The sequence below is a fragment of the Piliocolobus tephrosceles genome, chromosome 3 (genome assembly GCF_002776525.5).
Source record: "Piliocolobus tephrosceles isolate RC106 chromosome 3, ASM277652v3, whole genome shotgun sequence".
In the NCBI taxonomy this organism is placed as follows: Eukaryota; Metazoa; Chordata; class Mammalia; order Primates; family Cercopithecidae; genus Piliocolobus; species Piliocolobus tephrosceles.
Window position 1 is genome coordinate 132,526,881 of NC_045436.1, and position 21,484 is coordinate 132,548,364.

Below are 21,484 nucleotides of genomic sequence, written 5' to 3' on the forward strand. Positions count from 1 at the left end.
TAAAGTCCAATTCATCTTTTTTTTTTTTTTTTTTTTTTTTTGGCTCATGCTTTTGATGTCACAAAAACCCATTGCCAAATGCAAGGTCCTATAGATTTACCTCTATGTTTTGTTCTTGTTTTATGTTTTTAGTTAATTTTTGTATATGGTGTGAGGTAGGGGTCCAGCTTAATTCTTTTATATGTAGATATACAGTCATCCCAGGACAATTTGTTGAAAAGATTATTCTTTCTCTTTTGAATGGACTGGGCACCCTTGTCAAAAATGAGTTGACTATAAATGTATGAGTTTATTTCTGAACTCTCAATTCTATTTCGTTGGTTTGTAGGTTTGTCCTTATATAGGTACCACACTTTTTTGATTACTATAGCTTTAATAATAAGTTTTGAAATCAAGAAGTGTGAGTTCTCCAACTTTGTACTTCTTTTTCTTGTACTTTTTCTTTATCTATTTGGGACCCCATGAAATTCCATATGAATTTGGAGGATCAACTTTTCCACTTCTGCAACAAAGGCTATTGGAAATTTGATAGGAATTGCATTGAATCTGCAGATCACTTTTAGTAGTATTGACATCTTGATGATATTAAGTCTTCTTATTCATGAACACAAGGTCTTTTTCCACATACTTAGGCCTTTTAGGGTTTTTCTTCACACACTTTAGGAGAATACTAATTTAGTCAAAACCGCATAGTTCCTTCCAAAGTTACCAAGGATCACATTGGCAAGAAGTCTTGAATGTTGAATGATTACATTAAAATATATTTCACTGCAATTCACAAGCATTACTTTATTTTTATTTAAAGTATAATAATCACTGATGAAGGGAAAAACAAAACTATGACAATCAGTATTTACTTGGGAAACCATTTTCATAGGCCACTGATGAAGGAATGTGGTACACAGCTTCAGAGTGGCAAGGGACATAGGGACAAGCACACAAGATTGAAAGCATAAAAGCATATTCTCATAAGGACCAAACAATCCTTATTATTGGAAGACCAAATGGAATCATCGTTAATGTATGTAGAATCAAAGTTCACAATCTGTAAGTCCTTCTTAAGATATGCATGATTCAGCTTATTTACCGTTCGAGCAAAGGCATATTTAGAAGCACAGCTATATGCCTCCAAACTGTACACTTTCTTGAAGTGCAGATCAAAAAATGGATTGTCCTGGAAGAGAATGAGAGACATGATTTAGTTTGTAGCCAAGAAAGTAGCTAGGTTTCCTGTCTTCTCTCACATTCTCTTGGATATGTTTATTGATTGTAAAGTATCAGTATCAAACATATTTCTAAAATCTACAAATGGGCTTTCCAAAGCTACTTACTTCAAAGTAATTGCTTCTAAAAATCAACAATAAGAAAGGTTATTTTTGAAGCATCTATGTTTTTTCAAGTATACAAATAAAATGTGCCTCAGACTGTGTGGTTATTAAGTCTTCTCAATGTAATGAATTGGAGAGGATGAGTAGGGAATAAATAAAGCACAGAATAAACTCACAGACTTCTGGAAAATAGAAAAGGTTTCTCTCCCTTTTTAGTAGGAGGTTGGTTCCTTGTGCTATTTCAATAGAAGGAAGAAATACATGATAGCTAGCTATTGGCATGCTATAGATCACCAATTTGCTGTCTTTGAAGTTTTACAGCAAGGAATTACTTTTGAAGGTAATAGCAAGGACCATTGAATCATTCGACTGAAACTGACAAATTTACTAAAGACTACCTCTGGGCTCTTGCTATATCTGTAGCGGAAATATTTCAAGAAAAAGTGGAAACCAAACCTGATCTAGGTCCTACATGTTAAAATAATAACTACTACTGTTAATAGCAGTAACAATGATGCCTTGCATTTATAAAGTTTACAAAATGCTTTCACATTCATTATCTGCCTAATTCCTAACTCTCCTTTAAGACAGAGATTTTGCATTATTTATCATCATGTTCTTAGTACTTATGCATGATGACTACTGATTTCTCAACAAGTACGTGTTGAACTGACCTGAAGTAGTCCTAAGAAAGGAGAAGTGGAGGCAAACATTGCCCCAAATAACAAATAGGCAGAGAAGGACTAAACCAAACCAAAGTATTAATAATTCACTGGCACGTAGTATGTAACATCATATACAAGCAACTTACATATTTGCAATTTGTTTTTTAAACAGGAAAATTCTTGCAGGAGGCAGTAAATAGAGCATGAATTTTAAAGTTAGACAACCATTTTGACTGTTCCATGGGCAAAACGCTTATTTGACCTGACTCTCATTTTTCTCCTTATTTTAAATAGTGCTGCTGTGAAATTTACATGAGAATGATCATGTAAACGAGTGTGGAGCTTAATAAATGATAGTTCCTAAAGATTGTGATATTACCATTTAAAAAAGTTAAAAACAAAACATAATCATGCTTTTACTTCTGCACAGCAAAAGAAATAATCTGCAGAGCAAACAGACAACCCACAGAGTGGGAGAAAATCTTTGCAATGTATACATCCCACGAAGGACTAATTTCCAGAATCTACAATGAACTCAAATGAATCATCAAGATAAAAACAAACAATTCCATCAAAAAGTGGGCAAAGGATATGAATAGGCAATTCTCAAAAGAAGATATACAAATGGCCAACAAACATGAAAAAATGTTCAATATCACTAATGATCAGAGGAATGCAAATAAAAACCACAATGTGATACCACCTTACTCCTGCTAGAATGACCATAATCAAAAAATCAAAAAATAATAGATGTTGGCATGGATGTGGTGAAAAGGGAGCACTTTTACACTGCTGGTGGGAATGTAAACTAGTACAACCACTATGGAAAAGAAGGGGGCGATTCCTTAAAGAACTAAAAGTAGAACTACCATTTGATCTAGCAGTCCCACTCCTGGGTTTCTACCCAGATGGAAAGAAGTCATTATATGAAAAAGATACTTACATATGCATGTTTATAGCAGCACAATTTGCAATTGCAAAAATATGGAACCAGCCCAAATGCCCATCAATCAACCAGTGGATAAAGGAATAATTATATATATATAATTAATATTTTATATATATATATATATAGACATACCATGGAATACTACTCAGCCATAAAAGGAAAGAAATAATGTAATTTACAGCAACCTGGATGGAATTGAAGACCATTATTCTTTTTTTTTTTTTTTTTTTTTGAGACGGAGTCTCGCTCTGTCGCCCAGGCTGGAGTGCAGTGGCCGGATCTCAGCTCACTGCAAGCTCCGCCTCACGGGTTTACGCCATTCTCCTGCCTCAGCCTCCCGAGTAGCTGGGACTACAGGCGCCCGCCACCTCGCCCAGCTAGTTTTTTTTTTTTGTATTTTTTAGTAGAGACGGGGTTTCACCGTGTTAGCCAGGATAGTCTCGATCTCCTGACCTCGTGATCCGCCCGTCTCGGCCTCCCAAAGTGCTGGGATTACAGGCTTGAGCCACCGCGCCCGGCCGAAGACCATTATTCTAAGAGAAGTAACTCAGGAATGGAAAACCAAACATCGTATATTCTCACTCATAAGTGGGAGCTAAGTTATGAGTATGCAAAAGCATAAGAATGACACAATGGACTTTGGGGACTCAGGGAAAGGGTGGGAGGAGTGGTGAGGGATAAAAGACTACACACTGGGTATAGTTACACTGCTTGGGTGATGGGTGCATCAAAATCTCAGAAATCACCACTAAAGAACTTATTCATGTAACCAGATACCACCTGCTTCTCAAAAACCTATTGAAATAAAAAGAAATAAATAAAATAAAAAACCATAATCATGCTTAAAAAACAACGTATAAAGGTGGTGTGATTTTAAGTGCAGCACTTTTATAGTCACATTCAAAAATTTTTTTTTTTTTTGGCGCTCATAACTACAGCTTGAAAGACAATTCTGCCAAGGATCTCCATAAAGGGAAATCACATCCATTGCATCACCAGATACCAGTCAAGCTCCTTAGGGAGTTTTCTCTTGCAAACATTTGCTCCTCATCAGATAGAAAACAACCCTCATGTCTTTGAGACTTGCAGAAGAGTAATATTTTCCTTTAGCCTAATAATTGGAGCCTGAGTATGCATGCACATAGGATACAGATATGCCTGTCTCTGTCTCTCTCTCTTTTGATAGAATGCTAGAACTGAAAGGGATCTCAGGAATCATTTATTGATCTCCTGTTTTTAGCTGAGATTACACAGTAGTTTCCAGAGATATGAAGTCCAGGTCACACATTTAGTTATTGGCAGAGCCAGGACAAAACCCAAGCTCTCAATCAGCACAAGCTCAGTTTTTGCTACATCATCCTGTCTCCTGCTGCACCAGTCAGTCTCCAAATCCCTAGTCATTTTGATTTCTGCTTTATAAATTGACTTCAATTTCAATTTCATTGCATTTTAAAGTTGGCAACTTTTTGGCTCAAAATTGCTCTCTATAAAACTGTATCATTGCTATTGATATGTAAATGTAATGATGTAAATTATTACATTTCCTATAAATTAAATGCAATCATGTAAATGTAAAAAATGTAATAAATGCTGACCCCCAAGGATTTGATTCCAAAAAAGAGAAATAGAAATTCCTAAAACGGTCAGAATATTTTTACTTCATCCATAGAAAATAAATCTTGCAAAGAACTATTCTTTGGATATTATGGTTTTTCTTCTGGCAAGTTAATATTTTAAGTCCTAAAGTGATGAGAAAACCAGAAATACTCAGCTTATCTTTTGTATCTTGTTTACTATGAAAGATAATAATCTTCAAATTGGAAAGGGAAGAATCAACAATGTTGGGATGGAATTAAAGGCAATGAAGAGTGAGGAAAAAATAGACCACAGTTAGTTGGTTTGAAATGAGTCTAAATTGACAGTCCTGGTGAATAGAATCCTGGGCATTGAACAAACTTGTAAAAACCAATGATAACATCGGTAATATTTGAGAGCTGGAGAAAAAAGACAAGGAAAATGGGCCAAAGATTGGTGGGGATAGTTAATTTGTGGGGATAGTTCCTGAAACTACAGCTTAGTGAACTTGACATGCACTTCTGATCAAATTAAATGCAGTATTATAGAAATTTGACAAATACAGAAAAATATAAAAAATAAAATCATAGTTAAAAAATTTGTAATCTTATCACCGAGATAACTTATTAAAGTATTGGTTTGTTTTACATATACGTATATACACATATACATATACTGACATGTATTTTTTGTAAAAATATTAAGATTCATATTTCAATAACATGACAAACTAAATATGCAAAATTGACATAATATTTTAGAAAAGTTTTATATTTAGCTGATTTTTAGAAAACTTGTTAAGTGACTGAACAATTGTGTTCTGAGATACTCTTTTGGAAGCCTATTTTATAACGGTTGTATAACATTCTATCATATAAATACGTAATGATATATTTAACCATTTCCTAAGCATCAAACATTTAGGTAGAACATATTGTCAGAAAAGTGTTACATGAATATTTAGGAAACACAGCAATGAAATCCAGCATTCTTTTGCCAAGAAGTCATGTCAAACACACCAATTTTTAAAAAAAGGTTTGTAAGGTGGTAAGTCAAGGTAACAGCAGATAGTATATGTTGATTTTAGTAAACGACAAATTTTAGATATTCAGGTTAGATGAATAATTAGGGCAGAAATAATTGCTTTTGGCTAATTCTCTACTGTATCCTCAGAGCCTAGCAGTGCCTGGTATACAATAAATTCTCAATAAATTAATGAAGGAATAAATGAATATATAAATTTGTAGAGACTTTCAACAACCAATGCAAAGAAGGAAAATTAATAGATTTCTGGGTAACGTCTAGCTCTACCACTTAATAGCTATGTCACCTTGGGCAAGTCAATCTCTTTAAGTCTCATTTTCTTCATCTGTAAAATGGAATAATGTAATCTAATTCATGAGGTTTTATGATGATTATGTAAAAATATACATGAAAGGAGCTTAGCTTGGCTCCTGGCACCTCATAAAATTTACTGAATATTGGTGGTAGCAAGTAACAGTACTACTAGCAGCAGTAATGGTAACCATCAATGATTTAGAGGTACATACTTGGCCCTGCCTGCCTCATCAATTTTATTATTGACTTGGATGAAGTCCTAAATGTTGTGTTCATTAAATCTGAATCATACCATAGTGATACTAAAAAATAACGATATTAGAATATTTTAAAGGTTGGAATAATAGGCCAAATGAAAAATATGGCATTTATTAAGATTAAAAATAAATGAGCTTAAAGTTCTAATTCATTCAACAATAATACCACAAAGACTTAGTGAGTGCCTATCATCTATCAGGCTATGATAAAGGATGAAAACCATGGTCCTAATTTTTAAGGAGCTTTCCATCTAGAGGGAATACAGAGTAACCCAACAATTGCAGTTTGTAGGATTACGGTTATAATACATTTCCACCCATGCCATAATGAGTGTATGAGGGCGGAGAGTCAATAGGACTTTACTCAACGGGAAATCTGGGTAGCAGTTAAAGGTAATTGGACATTTGAAGCCTCAGGAGTCAGTACGTAAGCGTTGTGGATGTAGAAAGTTCAAGGGGGAAGGGTTCCCCATCAACAGCAGAGTTCAAGAACAGACTGTGAAAATCACTTGCCAGGGCTCAAGTGGAGAGATTGGAGTATCTACTCTTTCTCGCCTTTCAACTCTAAGATTACAGGATTTCCATCCTTCTAGAGGATGAAGTGGGCTTGCTGACGGTAAAATGTGAGGATGAGGGAAGAAATCCCCTAAATTTATAGAGGAAATTGTGGTGGGGAGAAAGTGATGGTAGAAGCATCATATATCTGGAAAAAATGGCATTTAAATTTTCAGGATTGACTGGTAGCTTGTGTTTAACCTGTTAAGAGGCCCTTGGGAAGATGCTTTTAAATTTAATAGACAAAATTCCACTTGAAACTCGTAAAAACAGAACCAAAAAACCGGTACATCATCCCAGTAGATTAAACCATTCCACTTACGAACAATATAATGTCATCTTAACACTTAGTACATGCCACGAATATATGAAGCAGGATATTGAACATAAAGATCTCCAGCATATTGATTCCACATCTCCTTATAAAATGTAACACTTACAGTATCTGCTTCTTTTCCATCAATCATCTGCAGATCGTTCAAAGACCACTTTTTTGTTACTTCGTATTTTTCATCTAAACCTATTCTGTAGTGTTTCACCATGATTATTTTTACTTCTTCCTTTTTGGTCACTGTAGGACAGAAAAATACTTAGTTTACATAAATTCTTAGAAGCTAATAAATTATTCACGTTATACTTTTTGGTATTTATGTATCCTCTTTTAATAAAATGGCCTTGAACCCGTATTATAACTGCACCTCAATTGTGAACCCTGATGTATCTGAATCCTCACAGTATGCACCCAAATTTGCTCAACGTATTAACTTTATTTTTGCTACAGTTGTGGTTACATACTGCCACAGTAAAGTCTGTTAAATAGAACATTGAGCTGTGTGCTTTGAGCTCTGAGCATTGTGGTAGAGAATAGTGTTCACCTTGGGGCAGGAAATAAGAGGCTTAGCCTTAGCATACAGCCAGTGCCAAGTGTTTATCAGAACAGGTTGGAATTTTAATTTATGACAATATAAGAAAGTGAGGTCATGGAAGTAAACAGCACTGCTTTACAGCAACACAGTGTTGAAGAGTGAGTGACCAAGCAAATACTGCAGTAACTGTGGACACTTGCCTTTAAATTCGCTCTGAGACTTACAATGTAGAAATGCTTGCATCACAGCTATTGTTAAGCTGCTTGGTATTGCTTGAGATTGTAATCCTCTCAAGTGTGTCTCTCAAATTCTAATATTCAAAATGTGCCACTTGCACAAAAGGTTTTGGTACTATACTTTGAAAGATATGGGAATATTTTTGCTTATTTTGTGGGAACAAAATGAGGGAAATGCTTTTTTTGGTTTTAAAATCATTTGGTCTTATATACACACATCAGAAGAATCAATATTTGAGCATAGAGCTCTTAAGTTGAAAATTATCAATGAGTTATTATAATAAAAGAGTATTTACTGAGTATTTGCTACTCACATGATAGAACTGTAATAGATGCCACAGGGGATACAAGTAAAAGACATGGTCCCTGCCCTCTAAAAATTTATGGTTTCATTGGGGAGACAAGGCTAACACACATGTCACATACAATAGCATATTATAAAGAGGTGGCAGGTGGGGACTGAATGCCTAGGATTTCCCTTCAAGATGAGTAATGTCACTTAGAGAGTTGCAAGCTGGTTCTGTCTTCTAAGAGTGACTCTGGAATTTTTTCTCGGGGAGAAGACTCTCTCTTGGTTCTGGAAAGCATCACTTTGACATGCTCTCCTAGCTCTGTAGACATGAAACAATACACCACAGTATAATCGTAGTGAAAGATAAGTAATGTGGAGCAGACCAAATGTTCAATGAGTTCTCAGAAGGGAAAGGATTGGAGTAGTTAGGGCAGGAATTACAAATGAAATAGAATTTGAGATGAGGCTTAAATTTTGAAAAGACAAGGGTCATACTGCAGACATTTCTAGGTGAAGGACCGCATGTGGAAATGCATCAGCAACAGAAGTTAACGTCACCAGGTAGAATTGAAGAAAGTGGACTGCATGGGTTGGTTGATGTTAAGATTTGTGGGCAACAGGATTCACTAGGTACAGAAGGTTGTGAAAATGTTTTGAAAGACTCTGGATTTGAAATGCAACAGAAAGCACTTTGGACCTGTGTCTGAATTCTCTTTTCTGGATGGAGTGATATGAGGCTGACCTATTATAGTAAGGGCTCTAGCAAAGGGAGCATCCATTGCCTGAAGGTGCCAGTGATACTGAAATCAAGGCAGCCAGTTGAGTTGAGAGTTGATGATGGAGCTCAGCCCTCAGGAGAAGGAGTGGGAGCAGTCTGACAAATCTCAGAAGAAGGCACTGTGTTGGGTGGTCAGTGAAAGCTCATGTAGCAATACCTGTTCGTTAAGTCTCCCTCCTTCTGTAGCAAAAGGCTAATAAAATGGTGCCCTATTAAGGAAGAATTTTTTCTGGCAGCAGTGATGTACAGGATAACTGGGAGAAGAAATGAAAGAGGAACTGGAGGACCCTGGAAAATGCAGTGCAGCTTAGTGAGTTCTGGCTCTAGACATTCTGGAGTTAAATCACGACACCACCTCTGAATAGCATGGTCTGAGTAAATGATTTAATCTCTAAAGAGTTGAAACCTCAGTTTTCTTACGTTGTAAAACAGACATCAGAATGATACAAATTCATAGGGTATAAAGATTAAAGTAGACAAAATTTATAAAGAACTTAAGATAGTGACTGGTTTATAGTAACTGTTAAAAATGTTTTGTTTTGTTTAAGAGGCTGTTGTAGTAACCTGGGCATAGGATGTGGGTCATGGATATAGAAGTGGAAAATCCAAGTAAGATTTTAAATAACACTGGATGGAAATAACACTGGATGAAAACCAAACACTGGACACAAACCCAAATAGGAAAGTAGAGAGGGTGAGTTGGTTGGGTGGAAAAATGAGTTTTGTTTTTGACACACAGATGAAGTAGCCACAAGTTATCTCTAAAGAGAATGAGATGGAAGTTTTGTAGTTTAGGAATGGAGATACAGACTTGGGTTTTTTTGTGTGTGGAAAGGTTTCCAAGGGCAGTTTTTTTGTTGTTGTTGTTGTTGTTGTTGTTTGTTTGTTTTTCATTTTGAGAGAGAGTCTCACTCTGTTACCCAAGCTGGAGTATAGTGGCATGATAATGGCTCACTGCAGCCTCAGCCTCCTGGGCTCAAGCATACTTCCACCTCAGCCTCCTGAGTAGCTGGGACTACAGGAATGCGCCACTATGCCTGGCTAATTTTTTATCTTTTTTTGTAGAGATGGGTCTCACTGTATAGTGACAGTGATAGTGGTCTCAAACTCCTGGCCTCAAGCTATGCTCCTGCCTCAGCCTCTCAAAGTGTTGGGATTATAGGTGAGAGTCACCATGCCTGGCCCCCAAACCAAATTTGTAGAGAAAAGAGCAGAGGAAAGAGGTGAGAGAAAGTGAGAAGAAGAATAGATGGCAAGAAAGACGTCTGAGAGACAGGCCCAGCTGTGTAATGCTATGGGAATCAAGAGAATAGTGAAGTTTAAAGGTTTGGAGACTATCCCATGAAGTCCCTTTACTAGGTAAGGCAGAGTTCAGCCCCAGCACTGAATCTGACTTGGAAGAAGATCATGAATTTCCTCCTTGAGGGCAGTTTCTCTAGAATGCTGAGAGCAGAAGACAACTTGCAGAGGACTCCTTCATGCACCAACACTATTTGAGTGCACATTGTGTGTCAGCCTCAAGGTTAGGTAGGATTTACAAAGATAATAGGAATGAAGACTAAAGGCTATGATTGAGATCACATATTCCAGGAGTTTGGAAAAGGAGGGATTGTATATTTTGGAGGCAGAGGAAGTGACTAAGGCACACCTTCAGGAGAGGACCTCAAGCAGAATATCTTAGCTTGGGGTCAATGAGCTAGTTTAGAGTCTGTGATCCCCCTGACAGTGTGCCAAAGTTGGTGGGCTTCTGTCCATCTATCCTTCTCTAGCACTAAAAAGGTTCCATCTCCACTGGTATAGATGCTAGCCTTGGGAAGACGAAAGGATTAAAAGTAAAGCTATTAGGCAGAGGTGGTGAAGTGGGGGCACACTTGAATCTGTCATGCTTACTAAGGACAAGATCTTGGAGACATTCTCCTCCACCAGGAGGCAGTTGTATGCCCAAAAAGAAGCTGTACCCCATAACCAAAGGACTATGTTCTTGCTCCAGCTAGCTGTCTCACATGCTGCTTAGGGGGTGGGAGAGAATGGGGTTGGGGAGGTATGGAAAATGTATTTTCACTGAGCAAATTCCACTGCCTCGTCTACGTGTTATGATAAGCATGTTATGGTCATCTGTAGGCCACTCATTCATCTCATTAAATTGATAAATATTAGAGTGCCCTTTTTATACCAAGCACTGTGTTAGGAATTGAAAACATTAATTCTCATAAGGCATCATTCCTGCTGTCACTGAGATTGTAGGGAGTGGGGTCTTCAGAAAGAAACCCTGTGCTCACAGTTCTGCAAAGAAGAAATAGACAAAGTAATTAAGGAACGTGGAGGAGGGATGTCTTCATCCAAGTGGGGGTACGGGAGAGCTTCCTGAGAGAGGTAACCTGAGTTGTAAAGGGCAGTAGAAGTTAGCAGAATGCAGATGCGGTAAAGGTAGTTCTAGAAAAGCATTCACACAAAGGCATGAAATACTTGACACTTTTAAGTCATTAAAAGCATCTGGTACTGCTGACCTGAGGTTTGAGGGTGGACAGGTGGCAGGGAACAAGTTAGGCAAGACTAGTCCCTGAGGGGTCTAGAATACCAGGCTGAGAAGATCAAAGGTTATTCTGAAAACCATGCATTTATCTGTGTAAGAGAGAGAAGTTGTCACTGAAGGATTTAAAGTGAATGGACAGACTGAGCTTTTAAGTTTCAGAAATTTCTTTTGGGATCTTCCATAAAGGATAGGTTGGAGGTGGGGAATGGAGAGGAGATGTGAAGAAGGTGAGTCCTATGAGTCATCACATTTTCTTATATTAATGGTCAATGTTCCATTAACACCAAACTAAGAAAACAAAAAAGCATTCTTTAAAAGTTAACCTTTTGACAAAACAGCTTCCTTTGTAGCTAAGGAGGCTCCAAGAATTGTCTTTAGCCACAAGCCAAAGAAGTCTACTCAGCCTGGAGTCAACCCAATCCCTAATTTCCACACTTGAGCTTTGCTGCCAGCTAAAATTAAATGGCCGTATCCACATTAATGCAGTGGCAAAGTGGAAACCTATCACATTGTCTTAAAACAGAAATGTGTTTATATAATCAAAATGTTAGAGAATTGTTTTCAGTTACATCAGAGTTTCTGTTATTGAATTATGATTTAGTGAATAATATCTACAGAGTAAGGGAACTTCAGAGTTAATCTGCTCTAGTTTTAATTTTAATCAGCATTTTCAGAATTATAATTTAAACTTCATGCCAATCACTTTATTTTCACTTTAAATTTTAAAATAAACTTTGTCATTAATAAATGCCTCTGTTACCATGATAAAATTATTATTCATGAGGCTAAATGGAAGGAACATTGCCCGATTGATCTGGTATAATTTGGCAGAATAGAAGAAAACAGTAGCTCACAAGTAAGTTGCACAGAATGCTTTAAAGAAACAACTCTTCTTTTATGTTGTATTGTTATACAATTGTTTTCATCATTTAAGTTAAATGATGGAGAGAAATTACTATGAGATATTGCAGAAAAGCAGCAATAGTGAAATGTTATATATGGTGCTGTCTGGGGTCACTGAGAAGGCTATCACTGCTTTCATCAAAAGAGTAATTTTCTTTCTTTCTTTCTTTTTTGTTTTTTGAGATGGAGTTTCACACTTGTTGCCCAGGCTGGAGTGAAACAGCACGATCTCGACTCATGGCAACCTCCACCTCCTGGGTTCAAGCAATTCTCCTGCCTCAGCCAACTGAGTAGCTGGGATTACAGGCACCCACCACCACACCCAGCTAATTTTTGTATTTTTAGTAGAGACAGAGTTTCACCATGTTGGCCAGGCTGGCCTCAAACTCCTGGCCTCAGGTGATCCAGATGCCCACCTTGGCCTCCCAAAGTGCTGGGATTAGAAGTGTGAGCCACCATGCCTGGCCAAAAGAGTAGTTTTCATGTAACATTTTTCTTTAGAAATATTTTTTAAAATCAAATTTTGTGCTACACTGAGTGTCTTTACAATGAAAAAGATGGGCTATAAGCAAGTAAGGACATGAGTTGCTGATGTTTTTACAGAATGCGAGATAGAATGAAAGAGAAGGAAAGTGATTTTGTGGGAATAGAAGCACCAAGAGAAAAGGGACATCCAATGAGGCATATGCAAGGTTTGGCTTTATGAGCTCCAATCTAGCATTACTCAGTGCCCCTACTAAAAGTAATATTGCATAGTAATTTGGCACAAGTGGACCTGCATTTAAAGCCTCCATTAGTCACTTATCAGCTGACTATCTTGGGCAAGTTATTTAGCTACTGTGTACTTCAATTTTATCATGCATAGATGTGGCAGATAGGATAAAATATGTGAAGGACTTACCATAGTGCCTGGCAAATGTGTTAAGAAAAGCATCTGCTCTTACTGGTTAGAAGCAATGTGGTTAAGTGGAAAAAACCTTGGGTTTTAGATTTAGATTGATGACCTGTGGGCCTTGGACTATGTATTTAACTTCTTGTGACCTATGGTTTCCTCATCTGTAAAACAGGAATTTTGTCTATCACATAAGGTGGTTGTGAGGATTAATATAAATGGCACTAAATGGACGTGTGCCTGGCACTCAGCAGGCATGCCTTACATGATAGGCTATCCCTTTTATTGCATCATCAATAATGCCATGCTAATAATGAAACATTTTAAATATTTCTCCCCTTCAAAGCTCTGAAATCAAGTTCCTATTCACTCTACAAATGAGGCAAATGGCTTGGAGTTTAGATCTCCAAGGTAATAGATTAGCCACATTTAGATCTTTCCATATTGAGATCTCCAAGGTAATAGATTAGCCACTGGGAGAATCTGTCTCATAAGTTACTAACTGATGATGGTGATGTGGGTTGTTCATTTTAGAGATAATGATAATATCCCCACTCTAAAATCCAAGCCACCGGCCCTTTTAGAACCAAACGCTAACTCACAATAAATGCAAGGTAACAAAAGGACCCAAATGGGAGCTTCATCATTTCCATACTGTAACCTTCACCTACAATTACCCTGATTTGGAGAGTCAGAATATTTTATTTAAATGCCTCCCCAGGGCTGGGTGCAGTGGCTCATGCTTGTAATCCCAGCACTTTGGGAGGCTGAAGCAGGATGGCTTGAGGCCAGGAGTTCGAGACCAGCCTGGGCAATATAGTGAGACCCTGTCTCTACAAAAAAGACTAATAAATTAGCCAGGCATAGTAGCACATGACTATAGTCCCAGCTACTCAGCAGGCTGAGGTGGGAGAATCACCTAAGTCCTGGAGGTTGAGGCTGCAGTGAGCCAAGATAAGGTCACTGCACTCCAGCCTGGGTGTCAAAGTGAGACCCTGTCTCAAAAAAAAAACAAAATAAATTAAATTAAATTAAAAAAATTCCTCCATAGAGACATTTAGTGATATTCCACAAATGCATTTTGTGTTTGTGTGTATGTGTGTGTATGTGTGTGTGTGTGAGAGAGAGAGAAAGAGAGAGAGAGAGATCTGAACAAAATATATATAGAGAGAGTCTTGAACAAGAATAATAAAGTGTTTTTTTTATACCTTTAGAAGACAAAGAGCAAGAATTTTAAAGTATAAAACCTACTTTAATATTCAAGGCCTGTTCCCCATTTGACAATTCTGATTGTAACTAATTGTTACAATGAGTAACAGTTAGTAAGTTTTGTGAATTTTATGATATATGTATTTTATGTTTTAATAAAATGTATCTCTTGGAAATCAATCCTACATTTCTTCTTTTCATAATTTTTTAACATAGAGGATAATAAACACTGTCAAATTAGAGTTTCTTCCAGTGTGGTCTCCTTTTGAGCACAAGATTTCTGTCTTGTCACAGAACCAAATCTATTCATATTTATTAAAGGAAGTATTATAGGTCATGAAAGGGTAGATATTAAATTATTATGTAGCAAAACAACCTTGACAGGAAAATCGCTTGAACCCAGGAGGTGGAGGCTGCAGTGAGCCGAGATCACGCCACTGCACTCCAGCCTGGGCAACAGAGCAAGACTCTGTCTCAAAAAACAAAACAAAACAAAAAAACAGCCTTGAGTAAACCTGCAACTTGAAAAATAAAAAAGACCATACATATAAACTATGTTTGGCTCTATAATCAGAACATATGTATAGCTGTTTGGATATATTTTGGCCTGCATAATTGTTATACTACTACTGCTAATAGCATCATTAATTATACGAAAACTTTTTAAAGCCTTAGTCCATGTTTAATTTTCAAAACACTAGGTATCAGGATAATTTGTTCTCAATTCACAGCTGAAAAATTAAACTAACCTCTTCCAGACAATACTATTACCTCCTGAAATGACAACTTAAAGAAAGAAATTCTTTAGATTGTGCTCTGTTGTTAAGATGTTGAGAATTCACAAATATAGCAGGAGTGGTACCAAATGAAGTCTTTAAAATTGTTTTTAGCAACCTCCTTTTCTCGTTAACTTGTTCTTATTTAACAATCTTATTGTTAACATTCTTATTGTAAATGATTTGACAAAATTATTAAATTTTTTGGTTCACAGAGAAGTTCTGGTATGGCTTAAAAAACAATATGTATAGAGAATTTATGCATATTATTTTTATAATTCTAGCAAATGCCATTTATTTTCAGATTAATATCTATGAATGGAAGATATTTTTCTAGAGGTATGAGAATACTGAAAAATAATCAACATCTGAATATACATACAATTTTAAATTAATATAATATAAAATATATTAATTTTTCATTTTATATTAAATATACACATGTGTTTACTATTTTGTTTTTACTACAAATATGTATTTATAGTATATACATATATAAACATATAATTCAGCATATTTTTAATGGCAAATTATTTTTTCTGTATATCTGAAAATTATAACCTTAATTTAATTTTATTTATTTAGAATATAATGTATCACATTTGACTTTATCCTAGTAAGAATTTAACAGGGGAGCACTGTGGGCAGATGTAAGTGTTTTTATTTCCGTTTCAGAGATGTCACTACTGAGGCCAGAGAGCCTAATTATCTTGCCCTAAATTTCACAGCTGGTGGGTGGCAAAGCAGCACCAGGTTTCACACCAAGTTTGCCTGATTCCAAGTGTGTGAAGGTCTGTTTCACTATGCCCTGTTACTTTCCATCCAGTTTTGGCTAATGCTTTAATATGCTGTGTCAAGTCCTTCGGCGTTTCTTTAATTCACGTGCACTCTCTTCATTGCACATGTGGCTTATCCCTTTCTAGTGCCAGCACATAACAGAGCTCCTTCCTCCTTTATAAGAAGATGCTGTTTTTAACTTCCAGTGATAATGTTCTAGGTAGGGGAAGCTAGTCCCAGGGAGAAATGACCATGCAAACCCTAAGGTGGGAGTGGGCTGAGGTCCCAGGAAATCCCCCATGTACATCCTAGCAAACCAGAAAGGGAAATTTGAGTTTTTGACATCTAATTTTAACATCAACCAGGTAAACATCAAGATTTAATGGTAAGTCACAATCCTTTGACTGCGAGACCCCTGCAAAAGAGACTCTGGTCAGATAAATAGAAAGCTTAACCATATTTAAACATATTTTCATTAATTGAAAAAATACATGATGGAATTTGACTACACTGGACTCATGAGTCTCACAAATTTAGAAGTACTAGATTGTAGGGAATGAAGATGAAATCATAATATGACTCTACTCCATGAAGGTGGTATCATTCAAAGTATGGAGTTTCGTGTCTCAACAATTGTGATGTGATCTGTTTGATTCATTACCAATGGAAATTGTCTGAGTCAAGCATGGTCAAAGCCAAGACTATTCAAGCAACACGCTGACTTATTTTAAATTACTGTTCCAGCAAAAAGTATTTTTAATTGCCGTAAAAAGGTGTTACATTTAGAGAAAGTGCTCTCAAATTGATGGATGTGATGTAGAAGAGAGTCGTGAAGTTAGTGAACTGATAAGGCTTATAAAGTTAACTTGTATCTAGAATAGCACAATATGGTCTTCTTTTCTTCATCTCTGAGAAGATCTTGTTTTTTCCTTGCTTCTTACATGACAGAATTATTGAATTATTTCCAAACATTTAAATCTAGGAGACTTTTTTTCATGTCAGATAGAACAAGTCTAGTTAATTACATAATTTGGAGGGAAAAACTAAGATGTATTTGGTAAGTTAGATATATAAATTATTGTGATTATTTAATTTTTCATGTTTTTCTTAAAAAATTTGTGTATACTAATGTTACCAGTGAGAAATCAACTTTATAAAGTGGAAATTACAACAAGTATAAAATTATTATATTTTAATGTTGGAATAAGCATCTTCTCAAATATATTCAGTAAAAATATTTCAAGATACAGTGATGTGATGGCTAGGATACAGTATAGTTTCTTAAATTGTTTTAAATTGACTTTTTAAAATATTTAATTTCTTTTTCCTGGGTCAATTAATTTTTTTATGTCACCAGAATACCCTCTATACTTGGTAGTTATATAGCAAAATATGCTAAAGTGTCAGATAAATATTTCTAATGCTATTATTGGGTAAATATTACTATATTTATTAGAAATGACAGAATTTAAAAAAATTCTTGGCACTTTCTTTAAAGACAGTCTATTTCCCTTACAGCACTCCCTCCTGACAACTTTGTAAAGGCCTTCTAAGTCAATTATCAGAAAGGGAATTATAAGAAGTTGTTTTCTGAAAATGGGTGTGTGCCTTAGACAGGCAAGTCCACAATGAACACAAAGTTTCTAAGCAATTTTCTCCTAAGCCCCTGAAAAGTATTAAAAGGCATGGACCAAGAAAAGGGAGTGCTGTATATTCTGTTCAATAGTGGCCTGAGCATTCCTGTCTAAATTCAGCACAGAAATCACAGTTTAGGCAAATCATAATTAAGTGCAAAATCCTTTTCCTAGCTTTGGACAATTTTCATGAATTTTAGAAATATGAGGGTAAACTCTTTGTTTTAGTTAAATAGTTTGGAGAACATGCTCTAATCCTTAAAGTCCCATTTTCATAAACTAGTTTCACCATTAAGGTATTGTTTTTGTGAGCACACTTCCTATAAGACAAAGAAGTTTTAAAATATAATTTCTCTCTTCAGATAAACCACCAGGAAGTCTAAAGCCCTCAGAAGAAAATCTAAGGCTTTGTTTTTTTCCTAAGATGAAAAGGGATAATGCCGGTTGTCCAGACTGGTTGCAAATGGTGCTGTATAACTCTATTCTCCAATGTATTTAAAAGTATACGGACAGCTCTCTGTTGCATTTTTAAAAATGAGCTCTTACACGATAAAATTCCATGCCATGCAAATGAATTAAACAAACGATTGGAGACAAAATAATCAAATCAGGTGAAGTATATATCAGTTTCATTTCTCCACAATTAACCAAAATGTTCTAATACAATGTTTTGTTCTTTCATTTTTAACACTTTAAAAAAATTCTGTAGGACCCAAATTCTTAAACCTGGCATAGTTAAGTTCTCATTAGAAGAAGGTGCACGTGCTGTATAGGAAAATAAATACAAAAAAAAAAAATTCCCTCTATCATCCAAGCATCTTTGGGTGACTTGCTTTTTGAAATGATAACAGAAGGAACAGATTACCTGACACACAGAGGTAATACCTGTCCTGGACGGAGAACTCTATTTCAATAAACTCGTACAGATTCTGCGAGAGTGGCTTAAACAGTTTCTTCTCCAAGTCCTCCTTTACCAATGATGACATTTCCTCCAGTTCCACTTGGCCTGATGTCTTGGCTCAAGCTCACTCTTTCCTCTCCTTTTGCTCCCTAGATTTCTCCTTTGGGTTTGCAGCTCCTTGGTGAGTCCTGCCCACCTTCCAGCCCTCCCTCTCTTAACTTCTCATTCCTAGCCAGAGCCCAGATTCCCGAGAGCACTCAGCGCGGTCAGACCCCTTACTGCGGTATCTGCCCAGTGGCAGCAGCGGCGGCGGCAGCCAAAATACAGCAGCCTCACTAGCCCCACCGTCAGTCTTCCGCGACCAGCCTCCAGCAGGCTGCTCTCTGAACTCTTCCGTGGCTTGCTGGTGGGGAAACATTTATGACCACCGACTGATACAGATCTACTTGTGGAGTCCCCTGGCTATTCCAGTCTTGGTAGCCTTTTCCCCTTTCACAACACTATGCAAAGACCACGATTTCAGCTTGATGCCATTATATAAATCAACTGTCTGGCTCTATTGATTGGAATCATCTTCCATTAAGAACTTTGCTATCATCGGCAAGAGAAAAGACATTTGTGCTTGCTCCTAACACTTCCAACAAGTCTCTTTCCCTCCCTTCCTTCCCCTCCTGATCTTTGCTTCCATGACAGTCTGCACCAATTCCTGGGTCTAAATTATTTTTAAAATGGAAATTTTTCATGGGTTCACTTTAATACTATTTATGCCTCCACTCACAAAAATGTGTTAGCCACCTACTAGGGTAAAACATTGTATTTTTCTTAGAAGGGTGAATTTCTTAGCCTCAAGCAACTTCTAATCTAATAGAAATGAGTACACCAAACAGTTATCATAAATGTGTAAGAGTGACAAAGGCACAAAGAAGAAGGAAACACAGAATAGAAAAGACATTTATACCTGACAGGTATTGGAGAAAGGGCTATGGGAGAAGATCTGGAGCTTGAAGAATGAGAGAAAAGTGGAGAGGTGGAGGAGGAGGAGCATGTGTCAGTCCAGGGAGTCAAAGTCCTGCATCAAAAAAGCATGAGGGCTGTGCTATGGCTTGAATAGGTCCCCTCTAAAACTCAGGTGTTGTCAATGTGACAGTATTGAGTGGTGGGGCCCTTAAAAAAAGTGAGTAGGCCATGAGGGCTACTCCATCCTGAATGGAACTAAAGCCCTTATAAAAGAGGCTTCACACAGGTTTGGCTGGCTTGCGCTTCTGCATTCTGCTATGTGAAGACACAACATTCTTCCCATCTGGAGAAGGCAGCCCTCACCGGACAGCTGAACTTGCCAGTGCATTGATCTTGAGCTTGCCAGCCTGGAGAACTGTAAGAAATACATTTCTGTTTCTTATAAATGACCCAGTCTGTGGTATTTTGTAAAAGTGGCACAGAAGGACTAAGACAGGATATTTGGGAGGACAGGAAATAGCCCAGCTTTCCTGAGTTGTATGGTACGTGAAGGTAAAAGATTAGCCTGCAAAGAGAGATTGGGGCCAGATCATGAAGGGCCTTAAATACCAGCTAAGCCTATGGACTTTATTCTATAAAAGTAGAGGGCCGGTTAAGGTTATTGACATTCATTCTTTCATTCATTTATTCATTCAACATAAATTTATTAAGAATTGACTATGTACCAGGCTCTGTTCTAAGAACTGGTGATACGGCAATGAAAAAATAGGCCAATTCCTTGCTCTATGGAGCTCAGTGCAGTAGATAGAAAACAAAGAAATAAAGCAGTAGTATATCCAGGGTGCACTCAGCTGCAAGTAACAGAATATATGACATAAAGATATAAATAATCTCATGTAATAGAAGGTCTGCAGGTAGGTAGTCCCAAGAGTTAGCTCAGGGCTCATAGATAAGGATCCCAAATGCTTCCCATTCTTCCGATCTACCTTCCTCAGATGTTGGCTTTTTTGTCCTGAGGCTGTGTGGTTCAGATCCAAAGACAGAAAGTAGGAGAGGTGGCTCTTTTTTGTTTCTTTTCATGAGGAAGCAAAATCTTTTTCAAAAACCATCACGCACACTTTCCTTTACATCTCAGTGGCCATAAATGGATTGCATGGCATCCCTAGGAAAGCTAGTATAGTCCTATGCTGCATAACAAGATTTGAGTCAACAATAGACTACATACAGGATGGTGATCCCATCATCTCAAATGAAGCTGAAAAATTCCTATGATCCAGTGATGTCATAGACCCCACGATGTCAACTCAATACCTTTTCTATGTTTAGATATGTTTAGCTACACAGATACTAAGCCTGTGTTACAACTGCCCACACTATTCACTACGGTACATGCTGCACAGGTTTGTAGCAGCCTATAGGCCACAGGCTATACCATATAGCCCACCTAGGTGTGTAGTAGACTATGCCATCTAGGTTTGTGTAGTACTCTCTATTATGTGGGCACAGTGATAAAATTGCCTAATGGTGCATTTCTCAGAAGATAAACCCATCATTAAGTGATGCATAATGGTATTTGTCTTTTTTGACTGCTATCATGGGAGGTGGGATTTTCTAACAAAGAAGAAAGGGATGGGAATGGCTATGAGCAGATAACCAACAGTGTCTACCATGGCTGCTCTAAAGAAAAACTATGACGTGCCTGTAGCTAGGCTGAATTGTGAAGTACTGGGTTAGACATTTGCCTTTCTGAGCCTCAATTTCCTCATCTGAAGAATGTTCTCTAGGATCTTTTCCAACCTTTAATATCCTCCTATTTTGTCTGTGATTCTGGGAATCTATGAAAACAATTTGAGCAAGATGATCAAAGGACTAGTGTATTAGTCCATTCTCACCTTGCTATAAAGAAATACCTAAGACTGGGTAATTTATAAAGAAAAGAGGTTTAATCAAAAAAAAAAAAAAAAAAAAAAAGAAAGAAAAGAGGTTTAATCAACTCACAGTTACACAGGCCGTACAGGGAGCTTGGTTGGAGAGGCCTCAGGAAACTTACAATCATAGCAGAA

General features: G+C 37.0%; 1 protein-coding gene across 2 annotated transcripts; it reads right to left on the minus strand.

Moving 5' to 3' along the window:
- Nucleotides 1-769: 769 nt before the first annotated feature.
- Nucleotides 770-18,857, minus strand: EXOC1L (exocyst complex component 1 like). Of its 2 annotated transcripts, none has more exons than XM_023192204.2 (3): nucleotides 18,429-18,857; nucleotides 7,108-7,238; nucleotides 770-1,174 (listed from the first exon to the last, which is right to left on the minus strand). In XM_023192204.2, exons 1-3 carry the CDS (start codon nucleotides 18,547-18,549, stop codon nucleotides 908-910), a joined length of 519 nt encoding a protein of 172 aa, XP_023047972.1. In that variant the 5' UTR covers nucleotides 18,550-18,857; the 3' UTR covers nucleotides 770-907. The 2 variants fall into 2 exon arrangements, with proteins under 2 accessions (XP_023047972.1, XP_023047973.1); XM_023192205.2 differs by having other exon boundaries at nucleotides 18,449-18,792.
- Between the last annotated feature and the right edge of the window lie 2,627 nt (nucleotides 18,858-21,484).

Excerpts from the sequence above, each read along its gene's own strand:
- EXOC1L (XM_023192204.2), bottom strand. The coding sequence starts at position 18,549 with ATGTCATCATTGGTAAAGGAGGACTTGGAGAAGAAACTGTTTAAGCCA. Across the intron at positions 7,239-18,428 it reads GTATTACCTCTGTGTGTCAG|TGACCAAAAAGGAAGAAGTA; the intron begins GTAATCTGTTCC and ends TCTGTCCTACAG. Across the intron at positions 1,175-7,107 it reads ATGGAAAAGAAGCAGATACT|GACAATCCATTTTTTGATCT; the intron begins GTAAGTGTTACA and ends ATTCTCTTCCAG.